Source organism: Siphateles boraxobius, unplaced genomic scaffold (genome assembly GCF_051911475.1).
Source record: "Siphateles boraxobius isolate OS27281-9 unplaced genomic scaffold, OSU_SipBor_1 130, whole genome shotgun sequence".
NCBI lineage: Eukaryota > Metazoa > Chordata > Actinopteri > Cypriniformes > Leuciscidae > Siphateles > Siphateles boraxobius.
Genome location: NW_027508734.1, coordinates 30889641 through 30913202, shown reverse-complemented (window position 1 = coordinate 30913202; position 23562 = coordinate 30889641). Strand labels below are relative to the sequence as shown.

Sequence of the window (23562 nt, the reverse complement as noted above, 5' to 3'; positions counted from 1 at the left end):
GACCAGAAACACACTCAGTCACAAAACACACTCCTCAAGGCCGCTTGCCTTGCTGTACAACCAGGGTTGCAGCTGCCCATGCCTGCCGTAACCCACAGGTGGCCCTGATAAAATGCGCTCCTCAGGAGGGCAGCCTCTGCCCTTACGATTAGCCACAAGGAAGGGGTTTTCACTAAAGCAGATTGGCTGGGAGTCCACAAGACATTCTTCTTCCTGGTTAGTTTCTTGTGGCACTCCTAGAGCTGGGAGTGGGTCCCATGTGTCGGCTTGGGGCTGTTTTAAAGCCGCTGAACTTGCGGCTGGGCAGACTGGAGATGAAGGGAGGGCAATGGGCTCTACATGGTACATAGAGGCATGGACTTTCTCAAAACCCGGGGGATCTACAGGGCCAGCTGGCATGACAGCCTCCATTGTGACGAATGCAGCAAAGGAGGGAGAAAACTGAGGAATGAGAGAGAGAGAATGTGGTCGACAGAGACAAAAGGGAGAAATAATGTGAGAAGGAAACAAAGACAGATAAAAGAGCAGAGCAACTAATGGTACATAAAGGGGGACTGGAAAATGACATGAGAATGAGAACACAGAAAATGTAAAAGAAAAGGAAAGCAGTAAAGAGTGAAACAGTTGGGTTTAGTCTGGCAGAGTTGGGAAGAATCATAGCCATGCTAAAGTCACAAACATCTACCGGTCACGCCAATTCAGATGAGTGAGGAGCTAAATACAGCTTTCCCATCATCCTGAGACATCTCACAGTGAACAGTGACTCAATCCTGAACATTTGCACTAATGTGCTGTGGGGTTTAATATAGACTTTAGGCTTGATATGTCCTGTGACAGACTTAGAGAAAACTTTCAGAGAAAACTTAATTTGAAAACTATAATCAATTAATTCAATAACCAAGGAGCTGTTTTTCTGTTTCAGTGCTGTGTTATTTTAGTATTAATTACATAATATTATAGATTTTATTAATATTTTGAATTAACATTGATGTTTATATATTCAGTTTTCATTTTGATTTCAGCAATTTTGTTGTACTTCTGACATTTTAGTTTTTGTTTTTTAAAAATATTTCTTTATAGCTTTAATTCATTTTTATTTTCAGTATTTTTAGTACAATGTAGCACTTAACTACTTTAAAGTTAATTTCCAATGAAACATTACTTTTTTATAAACAATAAATTTAAATATTTTTAATTAAAGAGAACTATTTTTAACAGTTTAGTTAAAAATAACTTTTCAGTTTTGTAGTAGTAACTACATTTTGCCTTTGTAAGGAGGTATACACAATTTCAATCTTTTTCACCATCATGAACGTTGAATGCTTGCTTTATGAGACAACTGATGTTTAAATATACAACCTAATTGAAATCATAAGTAGTTTTTACAAGTGCATGTAACTCTACAGAGTGGACACTAACCACAATATGCAAACATTTACGTAACTTATTCCTATTAAGTATGCAATTTTACGAAGAATTATAAATCTGTTAATCACAGGGAAAAAAATGCTTCAAATGTGTTTTCAAAAACAGGTGCAGTTGGTGGCACAATGTGATGCTTAAGTTGTGACCGTCGCACAGTTAATGGCCTCATTCTGATAAAAAACTTAATTCAATGGCTCTTGTGTGCATATAAGTTACTGCTCTACAAAACAGTATCTATAAATAGCCGTGACAAAATGGTTCTTCATATACCACGAAAATTGTATGCTAGTGTGTCCTAGTCTAAGAGCAGTCCACCCCCTCTCCATGCCTCACTTAACTTTGCTAACAGCTGCTAGTGCTATGTAGGTTATACATTCCGAGAAAATGGACACAGGCTAAAAATTATGACAAAGGGCATATATCAAGGAACATCAAAAAACAAATTACAAAGCTCAAATTACAGCTACTACGTTTTATAACCTTTAACATTTATTTAAAGGCAATAAATCACTGTAAGTAGGATGTTTGTGTGGAATTAACATAATAAAATGTACTGACTGAACTCTAACTAAACATCCAACAACCAATGGATACTGTTATTTCAGTAAAAGATAAAACACCCAGAAAAAAAGAAGAAAAAGTAATAAAGAAAGTAAAAAAGAAATGAGTGATAAAGAAATAACAGAAAAGTCAAAGAGTTGTAGAGTAATAGCAGTGGTACACTCACAATACGATGACAAGAGCTGATTTCCAAACGGCCCGACTCTAGATAACTTAACTGTCAAGATCTTCCAAGGGTCCCTCATTCTCAATGGCCACACCCACCCAGTAAACCATTCAACCAATCAGCTCACAGCATACATTTTAAAATAACTTGAGCTACTGTCAGCTGTCGGCCGGCACCTCCCCCTCACTACCCCTCAAGCACCGGCAAATACAATCTGTATTTTGTCAGAGGTATGGCTGGAATGACCACCAGCTGGACTGCTTCACCTTTGGCACTACTAGTAAAAGGAGAACTACTAAGCAAATGTAAAGCTTGACCTCATAATGTTTCAGAAGACCAATACACCAAGCAACATCTGAGGAAATATGAGCTGACCCACAAGCTTTGTGCTTTGTTACTTTTAATAAGAAAGACTAAGCTTTTAAATTCTGCCAATTTTATCACAAAAATCAAAAGCAAATGTAATTTTGATGCTCTTTAATGTAGTGTGACTGAACGATCTCTGCAGCCGCTTCAGCTAAAGCGGCGTACAGGTGTACCCATCATCTCTTCCTCTTTACTACTAGTTACAGCATAAAATAAACATGAATCAACAATCAGATATTTATAAAGAAACAGTAGAACTTACTGAAATGTATCATGTTTCATGTTATCTCTTATCAGTATTTTTATATCAACCCCAAAATAAAGTGTCAATAAAATAGCTTGTAAACAATGATACATAACTTTGTATTCACATCAGGGAAGCTATTCAATATCCATAAACTTGTCAGTTAATTAGAAATAATAACTATGTAATATACACTGTTACATATTTATAATATTTTTACCTGTTAGTGATGTCTTTTTGAATGCATGTTTGAATAAATAAATAAAAACGCGATGACAGCCATCATTTAAATGTTGTACATTGTAGAATGTGGAAATATAACTATATAATTAAAGTTTAAATAAAAACTGCCTAAAAAATTGAAATGTTTCTTATTGTTGATTATTATATATAAAAATAATCAGCAAGATAAATTTAATAGTCTAGACTCTGCTCATTTGAACCTTTAAAGTGCCCCTATTATGGATTTTTGAAAATGACCTTTCATGCAGTGTTTAATGTAGCTGTAAGTGAATGTAAACAGTCTGCAAAGTTGTAAAGCTGAAAGTGCAACATAAATAAAATTAGTTTATCTCAAAAGAAAGAATCGACTCTGAACAGCTAAAACGAGTCGTTTGGAGTTCGAATCTATTTTCACGAAGTTCACACGTCACAACTTACTACATCTGCATAATGCCCGCCTACGTTTTGCGTGGACAGGAGTGGACATCTTGCTGTAGCTCGTTCGTGTGGATATGTCGTCAAGACGCTTGCGTCTCTTGCGATGGAGGTTCGGGTTGAATGACTAGTGTTTCCTATGTTTCATCATCGGACTCGCGCTCGGATTGATATGGTACAATCGAAGTCATCGTTCGTTACCGTCTTTAGTTTACAGTGTACAATCGCTGAGCTGTAGGAAGCCTCCGGATGGAGTTGAAGTTCAGTTATGGCAATGGGCGTTTTTGTTTTCCACATGCCCAATAAGTGGTAGAGCAATCACAACAGACTGAGCTGTCTGGCCAATCACAGCAGAGTAGCTCACGGAAAGGAGGGATTTAGAGAGACTGATTCAACCATGGAGTCGTTTGAGAATCATTGAAAAATGTGGTGATGTGCAATGTTTATTTTGAGAAAATAAAAAGTTTTTTTTGACGTTTGATGCATGTAAACCTGTGGTAGGAGACCTCCTAAACAAAATTAGGAGACTTTAAAATAGCACAATAGGTGCACTTTAATGTTATTAGTATTGAACCAACTGACAGTATAGTTTACAGATTTAATTGAGAGACTATCTTTCCGAACTGATTGATATATATCCAAATGAATTGAAATTGGAATCAAATCAAGAGGTTGTGAATTGAAATCGAATAGAAATAACTGAATAAACTCAGTGTCAATACTCAGCCCTAGTCTGCAGTGACGAAGGGTCATTTCATGGACGTGCAGCAGCCACTAGGTGTATGCACTTTGATAAGGAAGCATTTGTTTGGAAATCCTTACATGGCATTTATGTCCAAAAGTCTTCAAATATTTTTTTTCTAGATGCTTTTTTAGCCTATTTACTGAAACATGATGTTACATGTAGGTACTTACTCTGTTAACTTTCTGTAGACTAGTCGTAGGCAGAGCCGCCAGTGTCTTGTAGTCCAGTTTCAATGGCCCAGTGCTCAAATTCTGTAGAGAGAGCATTAGAAAGATTACATTGAAAGATCTTTGTTCACTGAAAGAACATGTTCAACAATCTTCTGAACTTTATTTAGACATCTCATTAAGCTTTGAGTATGAAGACACTGGATCTAAAGAGCTTCTAAATGTTCAGACATGACTCATTTGTTCATGTTCAAGGTGACGGCTGGTCCCGTATTTCACTCCTGGAGCCCTACTGTGGGCCGTTATGACAGGGAGGGCATAAGGCCTCACCTCAGTTTCTTCCTCCAGCAAGCGAGTTGCCTCCTCGCGCTCCAAACGCATTTGCTCCTTTACCGAAAGAGGGAGGGTAATAAGGAGGAAGTGGGGGGTGGGTTGGTGAAATTTACCCAATCACACACACGCACACATTTAACCAACACAAATATGGACACACACACACACACACACACACACACACACACACACACACACACACACACACACACACACACACACACACACACACACACACACACACACACACACACACACACACACACACACACACACACACACACACACACACCGATGACATCCATTGCACAGATGGGGATGAGGTTTAGGAGTAAATGGATGAAAAATAAAATCAGGCAACCATGTAGACACGAGAACATATTTAATGAAGGAGATGAATGGAATTGAGAAGAAACGAGATGTGATGTTTGGAATGAGCAACACCCAAAATCATTCAGAAGGGTTTGGGGGGAAAGTAGGGCATAAGATAAGAGAAAGAGAAGAAAAGGACAGATCCACATATATTAGTTATAGTTATAGGGGAGATTTGGAAGTTGTTGTCATTTTAATAGCAATTGTTATTATAATAATAATGTGTTATGACAAAGGCGATTTGGGGATGAAATTACTCACCACTTTTTCCATTTCCTCCCTTTCCCACTGGGACGTCTCTCTTACCATTTCTACCTCCTGCAGGAAAGTTCAGACAGAAGAATATTATTTTTCCATCCATGCCACAGTTCCTCCTATTCAGTGTGCCACAGAGAGCTCACCTTCTGCATGATGTCAATCTCTTCAGGACTCAGGTCTCTGTCTACTGACGAGATGCTCTCCATACTGTTCTTACGAACAATACCAGCTGCAAACGGGTTTGCAATAACACCAGGGGATGCCTGAAAAATCAAATCAATTACAAATAAACATGCAAAATGTGTAATAGTTTATACAGCATGGTGCAAAAGTCTTAGGCACGTTAGTATTTACCAAAAATATGACTTCAAGCCAGTTATTTATATATTTTGCTGTAGTGTCAGTAGGAAATATCAGTTTACATTTCCAAAGATTCCTTTTGCCATTAATTGTAATAATTCAGTGAGATTTTTGAATGCACAAGGAGCCGATATGCTCCACACAGAGACCTGATCACAGTTGCCACAGTTCTTCTGGATTTAGTGTCTGTCTCAGTATTTTCTGTTTCTTCATGTAATCACAGACAGACTTGATGATGGTGAGATCAGAGTGGATACAAACAAAACATTTTGGTTGTCAGACACCTTGTGCATACACAAATCTCACTGGATTATTACATTTAATGCAAACGGAATGTTTGGAAATGTAAACTGATATTTCCTACTGACACTACAGCAAAAGATATAAATAACTGGCTTAACCCATTTTTTGGGTGAAAATTGTAACCTGCCTAAGACATTTGCAAAGTACTGTACATCTTATTATATAATTATTTGAGCCACAGCTGGACACCAGAGCAGATTGCTTCTCCTCCTGTAAAAGTGTTTACCTCAAAGCCTGTAGCGTTTTTTGGGTCAAAGCCATCACACACAAGCATAACCAAGGAATCACCGGAGGCACGCAAGACCCTCACTGCTTCCGTGTGGGTCATACCCAGCAGACTGTTGTTGCCCACCTCAAGAATGCGCATGCCCACCCGCAGTCGATCATCTCTTGCAGCGGCACCACTGGTGCTCACCTATAAGAACAAGTGAGTAACAAATCAAGGATTTACATGAATGTAGTGAGGAGGAAACCAGACCAGTTTTTTTTTTGGTAATCAGAATCTTGAAGGGTTTAAGTTTTATGGTAACCTTGGAAATGAAGATCCCCTCATCTGTGGGGTCAAAGGGGTTTCCTGCATGGCCTTTGGCGCCACCCCTGATGCTGATTCCTAGCTTTTCTCCAGGCTGCTTATGAATGACAATCTCCTACAATAACACAGATATGTTTTAGAGGGTATGTACGGGGTATCTCATTGCAGGCCATATGCCGTATTTTCAGGAAAATCTAATATTTGTTAGATTTGACTGAGCCAAGAGAACTTCACAGATATGACTGTAAGAAACCACCTGACGGCATCTGGCCATACTGTAGGTTTTAGGGCTGTCACTTTTTATTCGATATTCGAATATGCATTCGAACATGACGTGAAATATCCGTATTCGAACTATAAATAAACTATCCGGTTTTTAAAGTGCCATGTTTAGCGTATTTTTTACAGTCTATGATTAGACCGTTTTTTGTTTTTTATTATTGTTTGCCATCTCATCCAGGAGCGGGCGCTCTAAACGTATTGTAGCGTAAGCCCATGACCAAATCAAGCGAATAATAGCCTCCCTGTTTTGAAAATGGAAGATAACGCACAGAACGACAGCCCGAGCGGAGAATTACGACCTCAACTCATCTAAAAAGTCGAGTCTGGAAATATTTTGGGTTCTACAGCTACACCATATACCACTTCTCTCAACATTGACGCGCAAATCTGTGTGTGTCAGGCACGTGTGCGCGCACTGAGCGCGTGTTCTCCACCGCGGGGAACATCGCCAATAAAAAGAGAGCCGCACTTGACCCAGATCAAGTTGATAAATTGGTGTTTCTAGCAAACAATAGTAAGAAATGAATTGAAATAAGAAATGAGGCTAGGCTATAGGCCTTACTCCTGCTGTTTAAGCCGTCACGTTATTGTTTGTGCCATGCTGTTCCGATGCAGTTTTTTTTCCATGTAGCTTAGTGGCACTTTATATAGATTAAATTGATAACCTGCTGTTTAAAACATTAAGTCAAAAAAAATGTTTTCAGACAGGCCTGATTCCTGTTTATGACTGTCAGACTGTTAATAAATTTGTGATTGAATCTCCGTTACGGTGTTTTTTTTTGGGGGTGGGGGTGGGGATCTTGTAGAAATTCGAATATATTCGAATACATTACTTGATATTCGATAACCGTTCGAATTTGATTTTTCTCAAAAGTGACAGCCCTAGTAGGTTTTGCTCACATTCTTGTGGAAATGTGGTAATACCTCCATGCCGGGAGGCGAGGGATCTCTGCGCACAAGCATGCGGATCTCCTGTTTGTTGGAAAGCAATGCTCTAACAGCTTCCTGGTGTGTGGCATGTCGCAGGTCGATGGCGTTCACCTCCAAGATACGATCACCCACACGAAGTCCACTCTGAGAGGCCAAGCCATTGGGGATGACCTAATCAGACGCAATGGTCAGAAGGTCAGAAATGAATTCATCTGACACAAGCTCCACTGATCACAAATCACAGCATACATTTTTGACATTAACCTGCAACATACTAGATACTTGTAAATAATGATGAAATTTATTTTACCTTCGAGATGAACACCCCTGGCTCATTAATTCCAAAAGGGTGACTGGCATGGTCGCTACCCCCTACAATGCTCAAACCCAGGGGACCACCAGCTTTGATCAGCATCACTTCCTGTCCAGAGAGGAAAATGCGATGTATTAAGTTTTATGTATTGAGTTTAAAAAGTTAGGTTTGTAGTAGGTCAGATGGATGATATAATCTTTGGGAATAATTTATTATAATAAATAAGATACTGTTCAAAAGTTTGGAGTTGGTAATTTTTGTTTCTTTTTTAATAAAAAAACTTTCTCTTGTCTCACCAAGGCTGCATTTTTTGATAAAAAATATAGTAAAAACAGCAACATTTTGAAATATTAGAATGTAAAATCATTGTTTTGTATTTTAATATATTTTAAAACATAAATTAATCTTTTGATTGCAAAGCTGAATTTTCAGCATCATTACTCCAGTCTTCAGTGTCACATGATCCCTTTAAAATCATTCTAATATGTTGATTTGCTGCTCAAGAAACATTTCTTATCATCAATGATGAAATAAGTTGTGCTGCTTGATTTATTCTTATGATACTCCTAATATGTTAATATTTAAAATAGTTTAAAAATATTTAAAAAATCTTACAGACCCCAAACTTTTGAATGGTAGTGTCAATGTTATAGAGAAAATAACTGAATGTTCAGTTATTTGTGATGGAGACGAACGCGTCTTCTGGGCAAGTCTATACAACTACACAACTTCAAAACATCAAGGGAACATCAATAAAATGCAAAAGCAATAGAGTAAATTTCAAAAGGCCAAATCACAATCCTAAAACAATAAATCCAGTATGCAATGTTCATACCGTGCACCATTTTCTCTGTTGAGTGAGGCATTAAAACATCAAAATGAAGCTGTTATGAGATTAAACTACAGCAAGCAGCATAAATCAACACTCACACATTCCCTACAGACTCACGGTCACACTTTTAGTTAGAGCTCGCACCTCAATGGGGTATTCATCTTCCATGGGACAGTTGAGATGGTTTCCAAGGTGCTCGTCTCCTTCCTCTTGCTCAGGTGAGTCAGATGGCTCTGGAGGAGGGGGTGAATGAGGTCGAGTTCGAGGGGAGGCGCCCCCTGCACTGGCCTGGTCCCGATCGACCAGGAGGGTGATGGTGGGGGAGGTGCCAGTAAGCAGCGCTACTGCCTGGTCATGTCTGGCCTCTGTCATGTCTACACCATTGATCTGAAGTGACAGCCAAACACCAGAGGGTCATAGAGGGCCAATATGCCCAGAATGGGCAGATGAAAGCCCCTCATGCTGAGCTGTGATGTCTTACTGGCTCTTTAAATGCTGTATATAGGGTTGCAGAGGAACATTAAAGATTCCAGGTGTTAGACAGGGGAAAACAGTTCCTGTACAGGACTGATCTGGATCAGGTGAAAGCCAATGCCGAGCCCTCTCATGGATTCATATGCTTAAAGGAAAAGTGATTTCCACTTTGGTTTTAAAAACCTGGGTTCTCAGTGTAAAATCATGCAAACCAAACTGATACACATCTGACCAGGGAAGTCAAAAGAAAAGGGAATGTGCAATAGGAGAAAGAGGAAGTGAGAGATGCTAAAGGGAGATGCTTTAGGTAGCAAGATCATGTAGTGTGTTAGAGCAAGTACAAAAAGAGCAGCCTTTGAAAACAGTCCCCACACTCTACTACAGCTTGTCACATTTAGATGCCTGGCAAATATATCTCAAATGCTTTGATTAGAGGACTTTTCACTCATAAAAAGTGGGTTTAGTCCAAGATGAGTTATCATTACAATTGGTAGTAGTAAGTGCGATAACATGCACTATAAAACTTTTATTACATTTGGACAAAAGCAGTAATTAATCTGTTTAAAATGTACACACTTTAGTCTGACTGAAATATACCAGTCTGTTTTTGGGGAAGCCAGACTAACAGATCTGGAAAATGTGATTGGAGCTTGGCTTTATCCAGCACCTTCAAATGTTAATACAACTACAATTTGCCTCAGGATTGTGCACTTGTTCCATGAGATAGAGGTGACGCACAACCTGCATTTAATCCTTTGAAAATTCGATTGCATATGTCATCTATACCTGGACAGAGAAGAGACTGTAGCCTGACTACCTAAAAACCTGCTCTTAACTTGAGAATAACTATGCATGTACAAGTACTAACTGATTCATCACATTAGCTATTGACTACTTTTTATTCAATTCTTTAAATCCTGCCCTTTAATTACAATCTGGGTCTTATCTTGACGCATGATATGTTGTGCTGGAACTACGGATTAAAGCCGCTGTGGTCAACTGCATAACAGAGATTCTCTCTAATAGGCCATGGTATGTGGCTAAATCTGTCTTGTTTCATGTGAGGAAGGACTTTTTTTGATTTCTGGTTACATTGTTTATAAGAAAGAAGTTCCATCATGGTGACAAACAGAGGTCAGCACTGGCCATTCAGTACCGGCGCTTACAACAGGGTGACAGAACGGCAGCTGCTATGGTAACGCATGCAGTTACCATGACAGCAGGCCCTAAGAATAAGTCAAAAACCTCCCATCACCACACCCGACACCAAGCAGGCAAGAAGTGTGTTAGTGAAAACTCATGCAAGGACAGAGGAAGAAGCAGCAAAAATCACAAAATAAAGAGAGGTCTCAGGGGAGACAAAACAGTTTGGATTATAATTGTCATATTTCTGAGTAGTAACACAAGCAAGGCTACCGGGAGAGAAGTGCACAATTACACAGTGACATCATTTCATGGTGTGAAGCAGAACGGTTATGGTGTATAGCACAGTAAAACAGCAGAAGACCGCTCAGATGCACTCTGCTAAAACTAAATCCAACTGACAAATGCAGTGAGCTGAATTTTATTCAATCCATTTAATATCCAGGACCAAAAAAATCTATTATTCAAGGTACAGTAAAACACAAACGCGTGTGTTAGTGTTCACGCGTTCATTTTCCATACAATGAAAGAGAAAGCTCATAAAACAGAGCATAAAAGTCATAAAACGTAATCCATATAATTTGTGTGCTTTATTCCGAAACCATACAATCAGGGTTTGAAATGAAACCGGCCAACCCTCCAAATGCAGGTAAAAATCAACTGGCGGGTTACACTGTCAAATCACTAGCCAATGTGGTGTGTTACTTATTATGTTTACTCACTTTGCTGGGGAAGTTTGAGTAAGCCAAATCTGTGCAGATTTAGCGCAAATACTGAACTCGTGAGTCATCATGATATATTAAATACAGCGTATTGTGCAGAATCTGCACATACCTGTATCTGGCTTACTTGAACACACATGTCAGTACACAACAAATAACGGCACGCTTGTTAATTTACATTGAAGCAAAAACGAAGATTAAAAAAGCATTTGGTTAACAGGAAATCCATTGTTATTTCCCAACATCCAACTTTTTTTTGATGTTCTTTGTACTCTATTGATCTGTCCACCTAAAATACATTTTTGGTGAAAAGGATGAGGATGAAAGAGGAAGGGAGGAGATAGCTGGATGACAGGATTTTAAGAAATGAATGTATGAAATCCACATTTTATAATATCTATAAATTAAAAATATTATATATATATATATATATATATATATATATATATATATATATATATATATATATATATATATATATATATAAAAATACATAAGCTGTGACGTAACGTAATTAATCTGGTTTATTTTATTACTTTTTGGCTAGTAGAAGTTCAAAATGGCTGGTAACTTGATTTATTAGCCAAATTGGCCGGTGAGTGAAAAACTTAATTTCAAACCCTGCATACAATAGCGTTGTGTGAACAACAGATCAAAAATCAAGTTATATTCATAAGATCCACAAACCCATGATTTTTGAGGTGACATCTTCCTGTGCCACATTTTAATATACACAAACATAAATGAGATTTGATATCAGCATAAATGAGTCGTCCTCGCACAAAGCTATCATATTGCTTTAGAGGACTTAAAATAAAGCACATGACTTATATGGATCACTTTCATGATGCTGTTTGTCATTTTTGGAGCTTGGCAGACCATGGTAACCATTCACTTTTTGTATGGCAAACAACAGCCTCAAAATCTGCTAAACAGTTCCTTTTGTCTTTTAAGGAAAAAAAATCATTTTTTAGTTATTTCTTTCTTTAGTAATTTTTTTATTTTTTTTTATTTTAAAGTTTTTAAATGAAATGAAGGTGAGAAAATTCACTTTATTTTATTTCAAGTGAACAACTCTTTTTAAATCTAAAAAAAAACAAGTTGATCAACTAAACTAACTAGAGAGAGAGAGAGGTGTGCGCGAGAGATGGATGACTCACTGATATGACCCTGTCTCCCACGTGCAGGACAGTGTCTCTGTGAGCAGCTCCTCCTTCAGCAATTCGAGAGATGAAGATTCCCTGAGAATAAAGCAGGAGAACACAGTCAAGTCAACTGTAATCTCAACTCTATAAGATTTATTTAAACGTTTTTGAAAGAAGTCTCTTGTGCTCACCAAAGCTGCATTTATTTGAATTTTAAATTCACTTTTCTATTTTACTATACAGGTCCTTCTCAAAAAATTAGCATATTGTGATAAAGTTCATTATTTTCCATAATGTAATGATAAAAATTAAACTTTCATATATTTTAGATTCATTGCACACCAACTGAAATATTTCAGGTCTTTTATGGTTTTAATACTGATGATTTTGGCATACAGATCATGAAAACCCCAAATTCCTATCTCGAAAATTAGCATATCATGAAAAGGGTCTCTAAACGAGCTATTAACCTAATCATCTGAATCAACTAATTAACTCTAAACACCTGCAAAAGATTCCTGAGGCTTTTAAAAACTCCCAGCCTGTTTCATTACTCAAAACCGCAATCATGGGTAAGACTGCCGACCTGACTGCTGTCCAGAAGGCCATCATTGACACCCTCAAGCAAGAGGGTAAGACACAGAAAGAAATTTCTGAACAAATAGGCTGTTCCCAGAGTGCTGTATCAAGGCACCTCAGTGGGAAGTCTGTGGGAAGGAAAAAGTGTGGCAAAAAATGCTGCACAACGAGAAGAGATGACCGGACCCTGAGGAAGATTGTGGAGAAGGACCGATTCCAGACCTTGGGGACCTGCGGAAGCAGTGGACTGAGTCTGGAGTAGAAACATCCAGAGCCACCGTGCACAGGCGTGTGCAGGAAATGGGCTACAGGTGCCGCATTCCCCAGGTCAAGCCACTTTTGAACCAGAAACAGCGGCAGAAGCGCCTGACCTGGGCTACAGAGAAGCAGCACTGGACTGTTGCTCAGTGGTCCAAAGTACTTTTTTCGGATGAAAACAAATTTTGCATGTAATTCGGAAATCAAGGTGCCAGAGTCTGGAGGAAGACTGGGGAGAAGGAAATGCCAAAATGCCTGAAGTCCAGTGTCAAGTACCCGCAGTCAGTGATGGTCTGGGGTGCCATGTCAGCTGCTGGTGTTGGTCCACTGTGTTTTATCAAGGGCAGGGTCAATGCAGCTAGCTATCAGGAGATTTTGGAGCACTTCATGCTTCCATCTGCTGAAAAGCTTTATGGAGATGAATATTTCATTTTTCAGCACGACCTGGCACCTGCTCACAGTGCCAAAACCACTGGTAAATGGTTTACTGACCATGGTATTACTGTGCTCAATTGGCCTGCCAACTCTCCTGACCTGAACCCCATAGAGAATCTGTGGGATATTGAGAAGAGAAAGTTGAGAGACGCAAGACCCAACACTCTGGATGAGCTTAAGGCCGCTATCGAAGCATCCTGGGCCTCCATAACACCTCAGCAGTGCCACAGGCTGATTGCCTCCATGCCACGCCGCATTGAAGCAGTCATTTCTGCAAAAGGATTCCCCGACCAAGTATTGAGTGCATAACTGAACATAATTATTTGAAGGTTGAAGGTTTTTTGTATTAAAAACACTTATTTTATTGGTCGGATGAAATATGCTAATTTTTTGAGATAGGAATTTTGGGTTTTCATGAGCTGTATGCCAAAATCATCAGTATTAAAACAATAAAAGACCTGAAATATTTCAGTTGGTGTGAAATGAATCTAAAATATATGAGAGTTTAATTTTTATCATTACATTATGGAAAATAATAAACTTTATCACAATATGCTAATTTTTTGAGAAGGACCTGTATTTTAAAAATGTAATTTATCCCTGTGATGGCAAAGCTGAATTTTCAACATCATTACTCCAGTCTTCAGTGTCACATGATCCTTCAGAAATCATTCTAACATGATGATTTGCAGCTCAAGAAACATTTTTTATTATCATCATCAATGTTAAAAACATTGCTGCTTAACATTGTGAAAAAAGAGAAGATTTTTTCTGTATTCTTCGATGAATAGAAAGTTCAAAAGAACAGCATTTATTTCAAATAGAAATATTTTGTAACATTAGAATTTTTTTAACATTTCTTTACAGTCACTTTTGATCAATATAATGCATCCTTGCTAAATATAGTAATTATTTCTTTAAAAAGTGATCCCAAATTTTGAACGGTAGTATAAACATCAAAATTCTCACAAAGTAATGAAAATAAAATATAAATGAGCCTATTTACTGAGACAAAGCAGTGAATTTACTGCTTTTTACATTCACAAAGAATTAAAAAAGGTCATACTCTAGAAGTGACACAGTGCTAAAATCACTTGCAGTGCTATTTTACAGCTATACTCCTGTATAGCGGTTAAGAGCTAGTGAGTAAGCTGGTGTAATATACTGCAATGTCACATGCCTCTAAAGCAGAGAATATCCCGCTGACCTTAGCTTGAAATGACCTGCCTTTTTTTAACGGCCCATTATATTAAAAAAAAAGGGTTATGTAAAACACTCTAAAAATGTAATTTAGACTCTGTAGTATTAAATTAACTATCTACGACCTTCAAGGCCACTTCATTCTTCAAAGAAAAATCTGACAACTGATACGCAGATGGTCTTCAAGCCGCCTTTGTCAGCACTTTCACAGTATGTTCTCTAGAAGTGTGATCAGAACACGGCATGCTGAAAACTTGATGTAGCAAAAAGACAAGTTGGTGACATCAACTTGTTAGTAAAAGCAAGCGCAAATGTCAAGCAGAGGAACAAAAACACGACTTACACTTACTCAGCCTAGAGTGTGTGCATGTGCTAACGTGTGACTGTCTCCTTCGTGAAAGTGGTGCATAAATGAGGCCGTGTGTCAGAAGGATAGAGGGTGGTTTGATGCGTGTCTGCAACAGAGATCCAAAAATACTTTATCCCCTGCCATCCTGTAATCTATCGGCACTATCGGGTGTCAGTCCTTGTAATTCTAATCAACGCAGCCTCGGTCAGACATCCTAGAGGTGATAAGGAGCACCATACAGAGGCTTATGCAGTCCATACATTTCTGTTAAATATGTTAAACATACGGACAGAGTGAACGACCCGTCTTGTGCTTCGTAAATAAACACCGAGATAAAACAAAGCAAAGAACACACCATAAAATATTTACCACAAGGCAAGTCACAAGTGTATCTGGAAGAGCGTCTTGTTTTTACCGTGTCTCCTACTCGGTAAGGGGTTGACCCTTTCCCTCCAGCAATGCTGAAACCTAAACCTTTATCGTTGCGGATCAGACAAGTGGCTAGTCGCTGTGAAGGTCCAGTGCTAACAGCAGGTGAGGCAGGGTCCAGGAGGAAAGGCAGCCCACTGGAACGTCTCTCCCGGGGGAAATAATCATCTTCTGGTCGCAACGGTGTGGTGGTGATGGCGTTCTCTGGTTCCACCATGCGTTCTCGTAGAACGGTCATAACCACGGCTGCCCCCGAGTTACGCAAGGCCTCGACAGCTGTGTGATGCTCTGCTCCGTGAAGGTCTACTCCGTTCACCTAAGACCCGATGAATACAAAGATGGAGGACTTAAAGCTGCATGAATGACTGGTTTTGTATGGGGCAACACAAAAGGGAAAATTATAACAATGTTCACCTCAAGAAGTTTGTCTCCTACTTTGACCCCAGCACGAGCTGCAGGGCCCTCTTCTGAAACTCTAGAGATGAAAATACCCTGAAAAGCACATGCGCAGTACATTAAAACAAGCTGACAACACACTCACACACAAGGGCGTTAACTGAAATTTATCTTTTACATGAAAGCTCATTGAAATGTACCTCATCGTCACCCTTATAGGGCGTAGATCCTTTCCCCCCTGCTATGCTGATGCCTAACCCACCAGTCTGTCTCAGGATGGACAGGTTCAGCTACAGATGAAGCAGAGATCAGAAATTTACAGAAAAGTGCGCAACAAAAACCTGCACAATGCAATGCATCAAGACAAGACATTTGCTATAATATGCACGAGTTAACTGACAGAACAAAATAACTAACAAAAACAAAACAGGAATCTTTCATGCAGTGCATGCTTGTTTATAGAGGAACCATCTCTAATGTGAAGACTGCATCCATGTTCAGACAGATCGCATATATTGTCCCAACCAGCAGCCGCCTTTCCTTGATATTTTACACGTAGCATTCATTTACATACAATAACAATCGAGCCCAAATTTAAGGATCATTGGACAATCCATTCATATTCGGAAATACTTTTAACACAATTTAAAAGATAAATCAGAAGCACAAAAACTGTGTTGATAAGAGAAATGTCAAACTTTGTAAGTTGGATTAGGTGGATTGACTGTCAATTTACTGAAGTAATAAATTTGAAAACAAAATGTGTTCTAAAATTGGCTCAAAATATGAAACCTAATCGATATCCTCCGACTGGACAGAATTATAGTCTGAATCTTAAAAACTAGAGTTTGTGCCCATCATACACCATGTGATTTTCTGTGAAATCTGTCAATTCAAATATTGCTTCAAGCATCGACTTGTACAGACTGTGAACTGGGGCAAAAATCTTGGGAAATGTCATGTATTTCAGCCTTTACTCAAATTGCAGTTTATAAATAGACATATTTATAAATAGATGGTCTCTACAAAAATATATATTGATATATTCTATACAGAAAGTTTGTTTACATTCACATTTATTGTTTAACAAGCCGACAACCAGAAAGTCATGCAAGTCTGCTTAAGCATGACTGTTGCGCATGTAAAGGAATAAATGATTAGTAAGCAGATCATTTCATTATGAAACTGTTGAAAACTGTTGTGCTGGTTAATATTTTTGTGGAAATTCTTTGATAAATAGAATTTCAAAAACAGCAGATATTTCAAATAGAATTTTTTGTAAAATTATAAATATATTTTTAGATCAACTGAAAGCCTCCTTGTTGAAAAGTATACATTTCTATATAAAAAAATAAATAAATGAAAATAATGCTAATTCCAAACTTTTGAACAGTAGTGTGTATACAATTAGTAACACTGAACTACAGCAACGATGTTGATCCAAGATCAGTGATGGACATTTGATGGCACAAAAACATTTGATGGATCAAATTCAACTACTTTAACACTAAATAATGCTATACATTTGATCAAATAGTCAAAGGTCTGAAGAATCAAGGAGAGGAGGCCAGTGTTACTTGGACAGGGCACTAATGATCTGTTTGATTAATGCAGACTGTATATAGAACACATGCTCAGGTTTAAACATCACCCATCTCAAAACTTGTATTGAGTCAAGTTTTGTAGATTAAAGGCAAAAATGATGGCTCCACATCTAGTTCAAGTCTACTTGTCATTAAACAATGTACTGTCACAGATTCATAGCCTAAAAAAAAGAAGGCTGAAGCAATTAAATTTATAGTTTTTTGTCCTTTTTTGATAATGTCATCATGGTATAGGAACATGAAAAACTAAATATCAATAGTAAAATGAATGACAATTTAATTAAAAAACAACTTTGTATTGACTGATTAAGTGAGGGCACACGTCACCAAACAGTCACACCGTGACATATGGTCACAAAATGAATGTGGGGGTGGTGAAATCTTTTTGTGTGATGGACTAGATGTGGTTGATTCTACAGCAGCAGCCATGCAAAGTGGGTATAGTGAGTGGGTAGATCGGGGGGAAAAACTGAAGTGAAGACAGAATGATGTCCTTGGTCAATGAAATACATTTCAAAATAAATAAAATAACTTCAGTGCAAAGAGTGCAGTACATCAGGAATTAGTACTATTCATTATCCACATATCTGTGCTAATTCTCAGAGAGAGAGTATCAATGTCTTTGATATTGATTCAACTAATATTAACACACTGGTAACATTGTAAAATGGGATATTCATTGTATTCACATCTTTTAATATTGCACTGTGAAACAACAACAACAAAAAAACAAACAATAATGGCTGGTTTATTTTTGGAGCTAATTAATTTAAAGAAAAAAAAAGAAGAAAGAAAAAAATCACACTCCGTTTCATAAGCAACTATAGGATGACTAATTTTAGGGGCTTCTGGAACATCATTGTACATATATTTTTATGGCAAGTAAAAAATGTAAATTATTTTATTATAGCACTACTTTTGTGGGTCTTGTTCATTTAAATCAGACAAGACAGAGACACCTGTAATAAGATGCTGCAAAAAAATAAATGTATAAAAGTTTCCACTAGCTCGTGTGCTACTTTGCTCCTAGGTGGCAGAGCCTGACAGAAGGCTAGGCGGTGGAAAAGAGGGAAGAAAAACAGAAGCAGGCAGACAATAATGGAACCTAGTTTGGAGAAAAACATGGAAAGGAAGCAAATATTTCTTGAAAGTTTTAGGGCAATTCTTTAAATAAAAAATCTTATATTGACGTTTTCGATTACCACAGCAAATGCCTTTGTTTGTTCATAGGCTTACACTGTATTCCATTAATTTTGTTGATTACAAACTAAAGAACATGGTCAAATTATTTTCTGTGGTAAATGACAGAGTGTCACAGATGCATTTGACAGAGCTTGTGAATGTACTCAACCTAGAACATTCCTTTACCATCTTCAGCTAACAGAAGCACCTTGACAATGTTTTCTTCTCCAAAAACTAAGATCCATTACAGTGGTGATACGTGTTAGTTAGCGTTTCCCTAGCCATCGGGATTGGATTAATGAAGGAAATTGTATGGTGGGTCGTGATCCCCTGAACTGCAGGTGAATGATGAGTGAATGAATGAATAATAGAGAGAGAGAGGGAGAGAGCGTGGAAAAGAGTGGGAGTTTGGGCGGAAAGAGAGTAGGTACAGACCTCTTCCTCCTCAATTCGAGCAGGCTCAATCAGCAGATTATTGACTTGATCAAATGACACCCCCTGTTAGGACAGGAACCAGCGAGAGGGCATGCAGATTAGTCAGGCAAAAAAAAACACAGAAGCTGTATGACTGGGAATTGAAATAAAATAAACATTCACACAGCGTACAGAATGACACACACAGACCACCAAACACACACCTAGGCAGGGCAGCACACACCCACAGAAAGACAGGGCGCTTCCAAACCACCACATATACATATATATATATATATATATATATATATATATATATATATATATATATATATATATATATACAACAAACACAACAAACAACACTGACCCATACACTTAATGAGCTGCAAATCACAGTTAGGAGAAATCATTGTATTATGAATGAAAATAGACGAGTCATTAATGATTAGAGAGGTACTGATTGTACAGAATAACAAAACTAGTCCTGTGTCCAGTTCATCATCTGTCAATTCACTATTAATTGGATAATTAATTGAGATAAAAAATGAGGGATTGTAATGCCATTCAACTACATGATTTTACAATTAATTCTAAGCTTTTGTTAAACCTTTATTGGACTGGTGCTTTAAAACGACACTGCACAGCCCAGTTCTCAGACGATTCAGCTCATGAAATGCACAGCTAATATCTGACTGCCTGCTATGCGAAAGCTTGCTTTGCATATCTGTAAAAAAGCATATTGCTGCAGTTAAAAAAAAGACCATTACAGCCATATCACACGTTACAAACGAAGTCTAAAATGTTTAGCAGAAAATTTAAAAAGACTTGACAGGGGAAACTAAAAGCCCACCGTTTGAGTGAAGCAACCAGAGTTACAGGTTGTCAATACCAACCCAAGTCAAATCATTGAGTCAGGGCTATGAAACACAGATATAAAGCAATTACCCAGATTCACACAAATGTCAATATTCGCACAAGAGGAGCAAACTACATATTTTTCAAACGGTAAACATGCACACACAAGCCCTGTGCAAGCATTCCTCAGCCACACAGCCATCCAGTCTTGGAGACCACACACACACACTTCCTCTCTCTCTCTGAGTTCTTGAGGCCGGTCAGAATACTTTGAACCAGATATATATAGAACTTGGCTTCAAATATTAATTTTACATATGTAGCTTAATTAAAACATTTAAGAAGTCAATAGCCAAGTTTACACCCACTTTTTGCACTGTTTTGTTATCGACAAAATTAATATGCGTAAGAAAAAAATTTGCTGTCTCCAGCCTGTTTCCATCCAATTGGCGCTTTACCTATAAAATGGTGTATGTAATGATGTCATCCCTTAAAAAAAGGCATCATTTAAAAAAAAAAAAAATCCGCATTGTCGCATAGGTTGTATCATATATTATATTGTATCTGTCGCATCGCAAATAATTCTAAAATGCAGAGAATAATGAGACATTGGAATTCACCAGTTTACTGCTTACTATTTTCATGAACAATAAGCCTATTACTAAATAGGAAATAAAAAAAAAAAATCACGGCGTAGAGGGACAGCTTGTCTGAGAGGGCTATATTTGACGAACCCCATGGGTTTGGCCCCGGGCAGCTCATTTGTCCTGTAGCTTATGCAAAATTTTAGGATCCATAAAAAAGATTGGTACAGTGAAATATTTGGTCATACAGCAACAATCTTTAACGTAAGCCTTGACCATGCAATCAAGACAGTCGCGGTTTGACGTGACCAAGAACGCCTATATTCAGATCATTCAAACCAAAAAAGTTATTCATTCTGGTTTCAGAGTTCAGTAACATCAAATCGATCAAAACCTTAATATCGCTGCTGATTTTTGCAGACAGATGTAGCTTTTATTTGCGTAGGTCTACAGGTCCTTCTCAAAAAATAAGCATATTGTGATGAAGTTCATTATTTTCCATAATGTAATGATAATTAATCTTTCATATATTTTAGATTCATTGCACACCAACTGAAATATTTCAGGTCTTTTATTGTTTTAATACTGATGATTTTGGCATACAGCTCATGAAAACCCCAAATTCCTATCTAAAAATATTAGCATATTTCATCCGACCAATAAAATAATTGTTTTTAATACAAAAAAAGTCAACCTTCAAATAATTATGTTCAGTTATGCACTCAATACTTGGTCGGGAATCCTTTTGCAGAAATGACCGCTTCAATGCGGTTTGGCATGGAGGCAATCAGCCTGTGGCACTGCTGAGGTGTTATGGAGGCCCAGGATGCTTCGATAGCGGCCTTAAGCTCATCCAGAGTGTTGGGTCTTGCGTCTCTCAACTTTCTCTTCACAATATCCCACAGATTCTCTATGGGGTTCAGGTCAGGAGAGTTGGCAGGCCAATTGAGCACAGTAATACCATGGTCAGTAAACCATTTACCAGTGGTTTTGGCACTGTGAGCAGGTGCCAGGTCGTGCTGAAAAATGAAATCTTCATCTCCATAAAGCTTTTCAGCAGATGGAAGCATGAAGTGCTCCAAAATCTCCTGATAGCTAGCTGCATTGACCCTGCCCTTGATAAAACACAGTGGACCAACACCAGCAGCTGACATGGCACCCCAGACCATCACTGACTGTGGGTACTTGACACTGGACTTCAGGCATTTTGGCATTTCCTTCTCCCCAGTCTTCCTCCAGACTCTGGCACCTTGATTTCCGAATGACATGCAACTTCCAACATTTCCTGCACACGCCTGTGCACGGTGGCTCTGGATGTTTCTACTCCAGTCTCAGTCCACTGCTTCCGCAGGTCCCCAAGGTCTGGAATCGGTCCTTCTCCACAATCTTCCTCAGGGTCCGGTCACCTCTTCTCGTTGTGCAGCGTTTTTTGCCACACTTTTTCCTTCCCACAGACTTCCCACTGTGGTGCCTTGATACAGCACTCTGGGAACAGCCTATTTGTTCAGAAATTTCTTTCTGTGTCGTACCCTCTTGCTTGAGGGTGTCAATGATGGCCTTCTGGACAGCAGTCAGGTCGGCAGTCTTACCCATGATTGCGGTTTTGAGTAATGAAACAGGCTGGGAGTTTTTAAAAGCCTCAGGAATCTTTTACAGGTGTTTAGAGTTAATTAGTTGATTCAGATGATTAGGTTAATAGCTAGTTTAGAGACCCTTTTCATGATATGCTAATTTTTTGAGTTAGGAATTTTGGGTTTTCATGAGCTGTATGCCAAAATCATCAGTATTAAAACAATAAAAGACCTGAAATATTTCAGTTGGTAAGCAAAGAATCTAAAATATATGAAAGTTTAATTTTTATCATTACATCATGGAAAATAATGAACTTAATCCCAATATGCTAATTTTTTGAGAAGGACCTGTATATTTAATATATTTAAATTGTCTATTGCTTAACTGACACCTTCTTAATTCTAAAAGTTTTTTTGATTTAAAATTGTATTGTATTTAAAAAATAGTATTAACAAGTGTCATGTCGTGAATTTCATTTGTCAAGTAGCCAGCTTCAGACCATAAAATCGTGATATGACATTAATTTTATTTATTCAGAAACAGAAGTAACGTGTATTTTACCTTTATTTTTGTCAGCTTTAGAAACAAAAAACAGCCTTCTTTCGTTTGACAGACGCCACATTTTTAGTTTTAACGAGCTGCAGAGATTTCCAAGGCACTATATTTTCCTCATTCATTTTTAACAAAACTTTATTATATATTTTTAAATTGTATACATAAATTATTTTTATTAACAAGTGTCTCGTTTTTTTCGTAATTCGTTATAAAGACCATTTAGACTTGATCATCAAGCAATATTCAGAAACGGGTGCAGGTGTACTATTTTTCTGATTAACTTTAGTTAGATTGTAGATTGAAAACAACACTTGTTAATAGGCTTATTATTTTTTAAATGGGAGCAACTACTGCCTATTCCGAATGTATACACTATTTAAAAAAGAAAAATTATCAATATATATATATATATATATATATATATATATATATATATATATATATATATAAAAAATAGATTTAATTATACATTATTTTAATACAGAGAAATGGTGCTTTTACAGGAGTAACGGCACGAACCTGGACCCTGTATAGGCTAATGTGACAGCACATTTATTTGCATTAAAGCCCTTTTCACAAAAAAAATGTGTTTCCACATTAGTTTTTTGCGACATTTGAAGTATCGACCTAGAATTTATGTGCTGAAGTTAAACGAAAAAAGTTCTGATATTTGCAAAAAAAATCATCGATAATTGGCATTTCCATAAGCAATATCAGTAAACATTTTGATGCGCTAAACATTTTTTAGCAAAAAAAAAAAAACCTTGAACGGAAACCTGGCTAATGAATGATTGCAACACATTCTGTAGCATGTTTG

The 23562-nt window shown here is 37.7% G+C and overlaps 1 protein-coding gene across 50 annotated transcripts in view; it reads right to left on the bottom strand.

Annotated features, from left to right (window-relative positions):
- The window catches only part of scrib (scribble planar cell polarity protein), a 116390-nt gene that overhangs the window by 16259 nt on the left and 76569 nt on the right, over positions 1-23562 (bottom strand). For 37 of the 50 annotated variants that reach the window (XM_077229170.1, XM_077229180.1, XM_077229160.1 and 34 more), the window contains 14 exons: positions 19198-19260; positions 16177-16266; positions 15995-16072; positions 15567-15896; positions 12346-12426; positions 8991-9233; positions 8012-8122; positions 7696-7872; positions 6488-6604; positions 6184-6372; positions 5438-5557; positions 5298-5354; positions 4662-4718; positions 4335-4415 (listed from right to left, as the gene is read on the bottom strand). In XM_077229170.1, the coding sequence (XP_077085285.1) occupies positions 4335-4415; positions 4662-4718; positions 5298-5354; positions 5438-5557; positions 6184-6372; positions 6488-6604; positions 7696-7872; positions 8012-8122; positions 8991-9233; positions 12346-12426; positions 15567-15896; positions 15995-16072; positions 16177-16266; positions 19198-19260 (1794 nt within the window). Of the gene's footprint in view, positions 1-48; positions 442-4334; positions 4416-4661; positions 4719-5297; positions 5355-5437; positions 5558-6183; positions 6373-6487; positions 6605-7695; positions 7873-8011; positions 8123-8990; positions 9234-12345; positions 12427-15566; positions 15897-15994; positions 16073-16176; positions 16267-19197; positions 19261-23562 lie in introns of all 50 variants that reach the window. The other 13 variants (XM_077229163.1, XM_077229164.1, XM_077229178.1 and 10 more) reach the window with 4 other exon arrangements.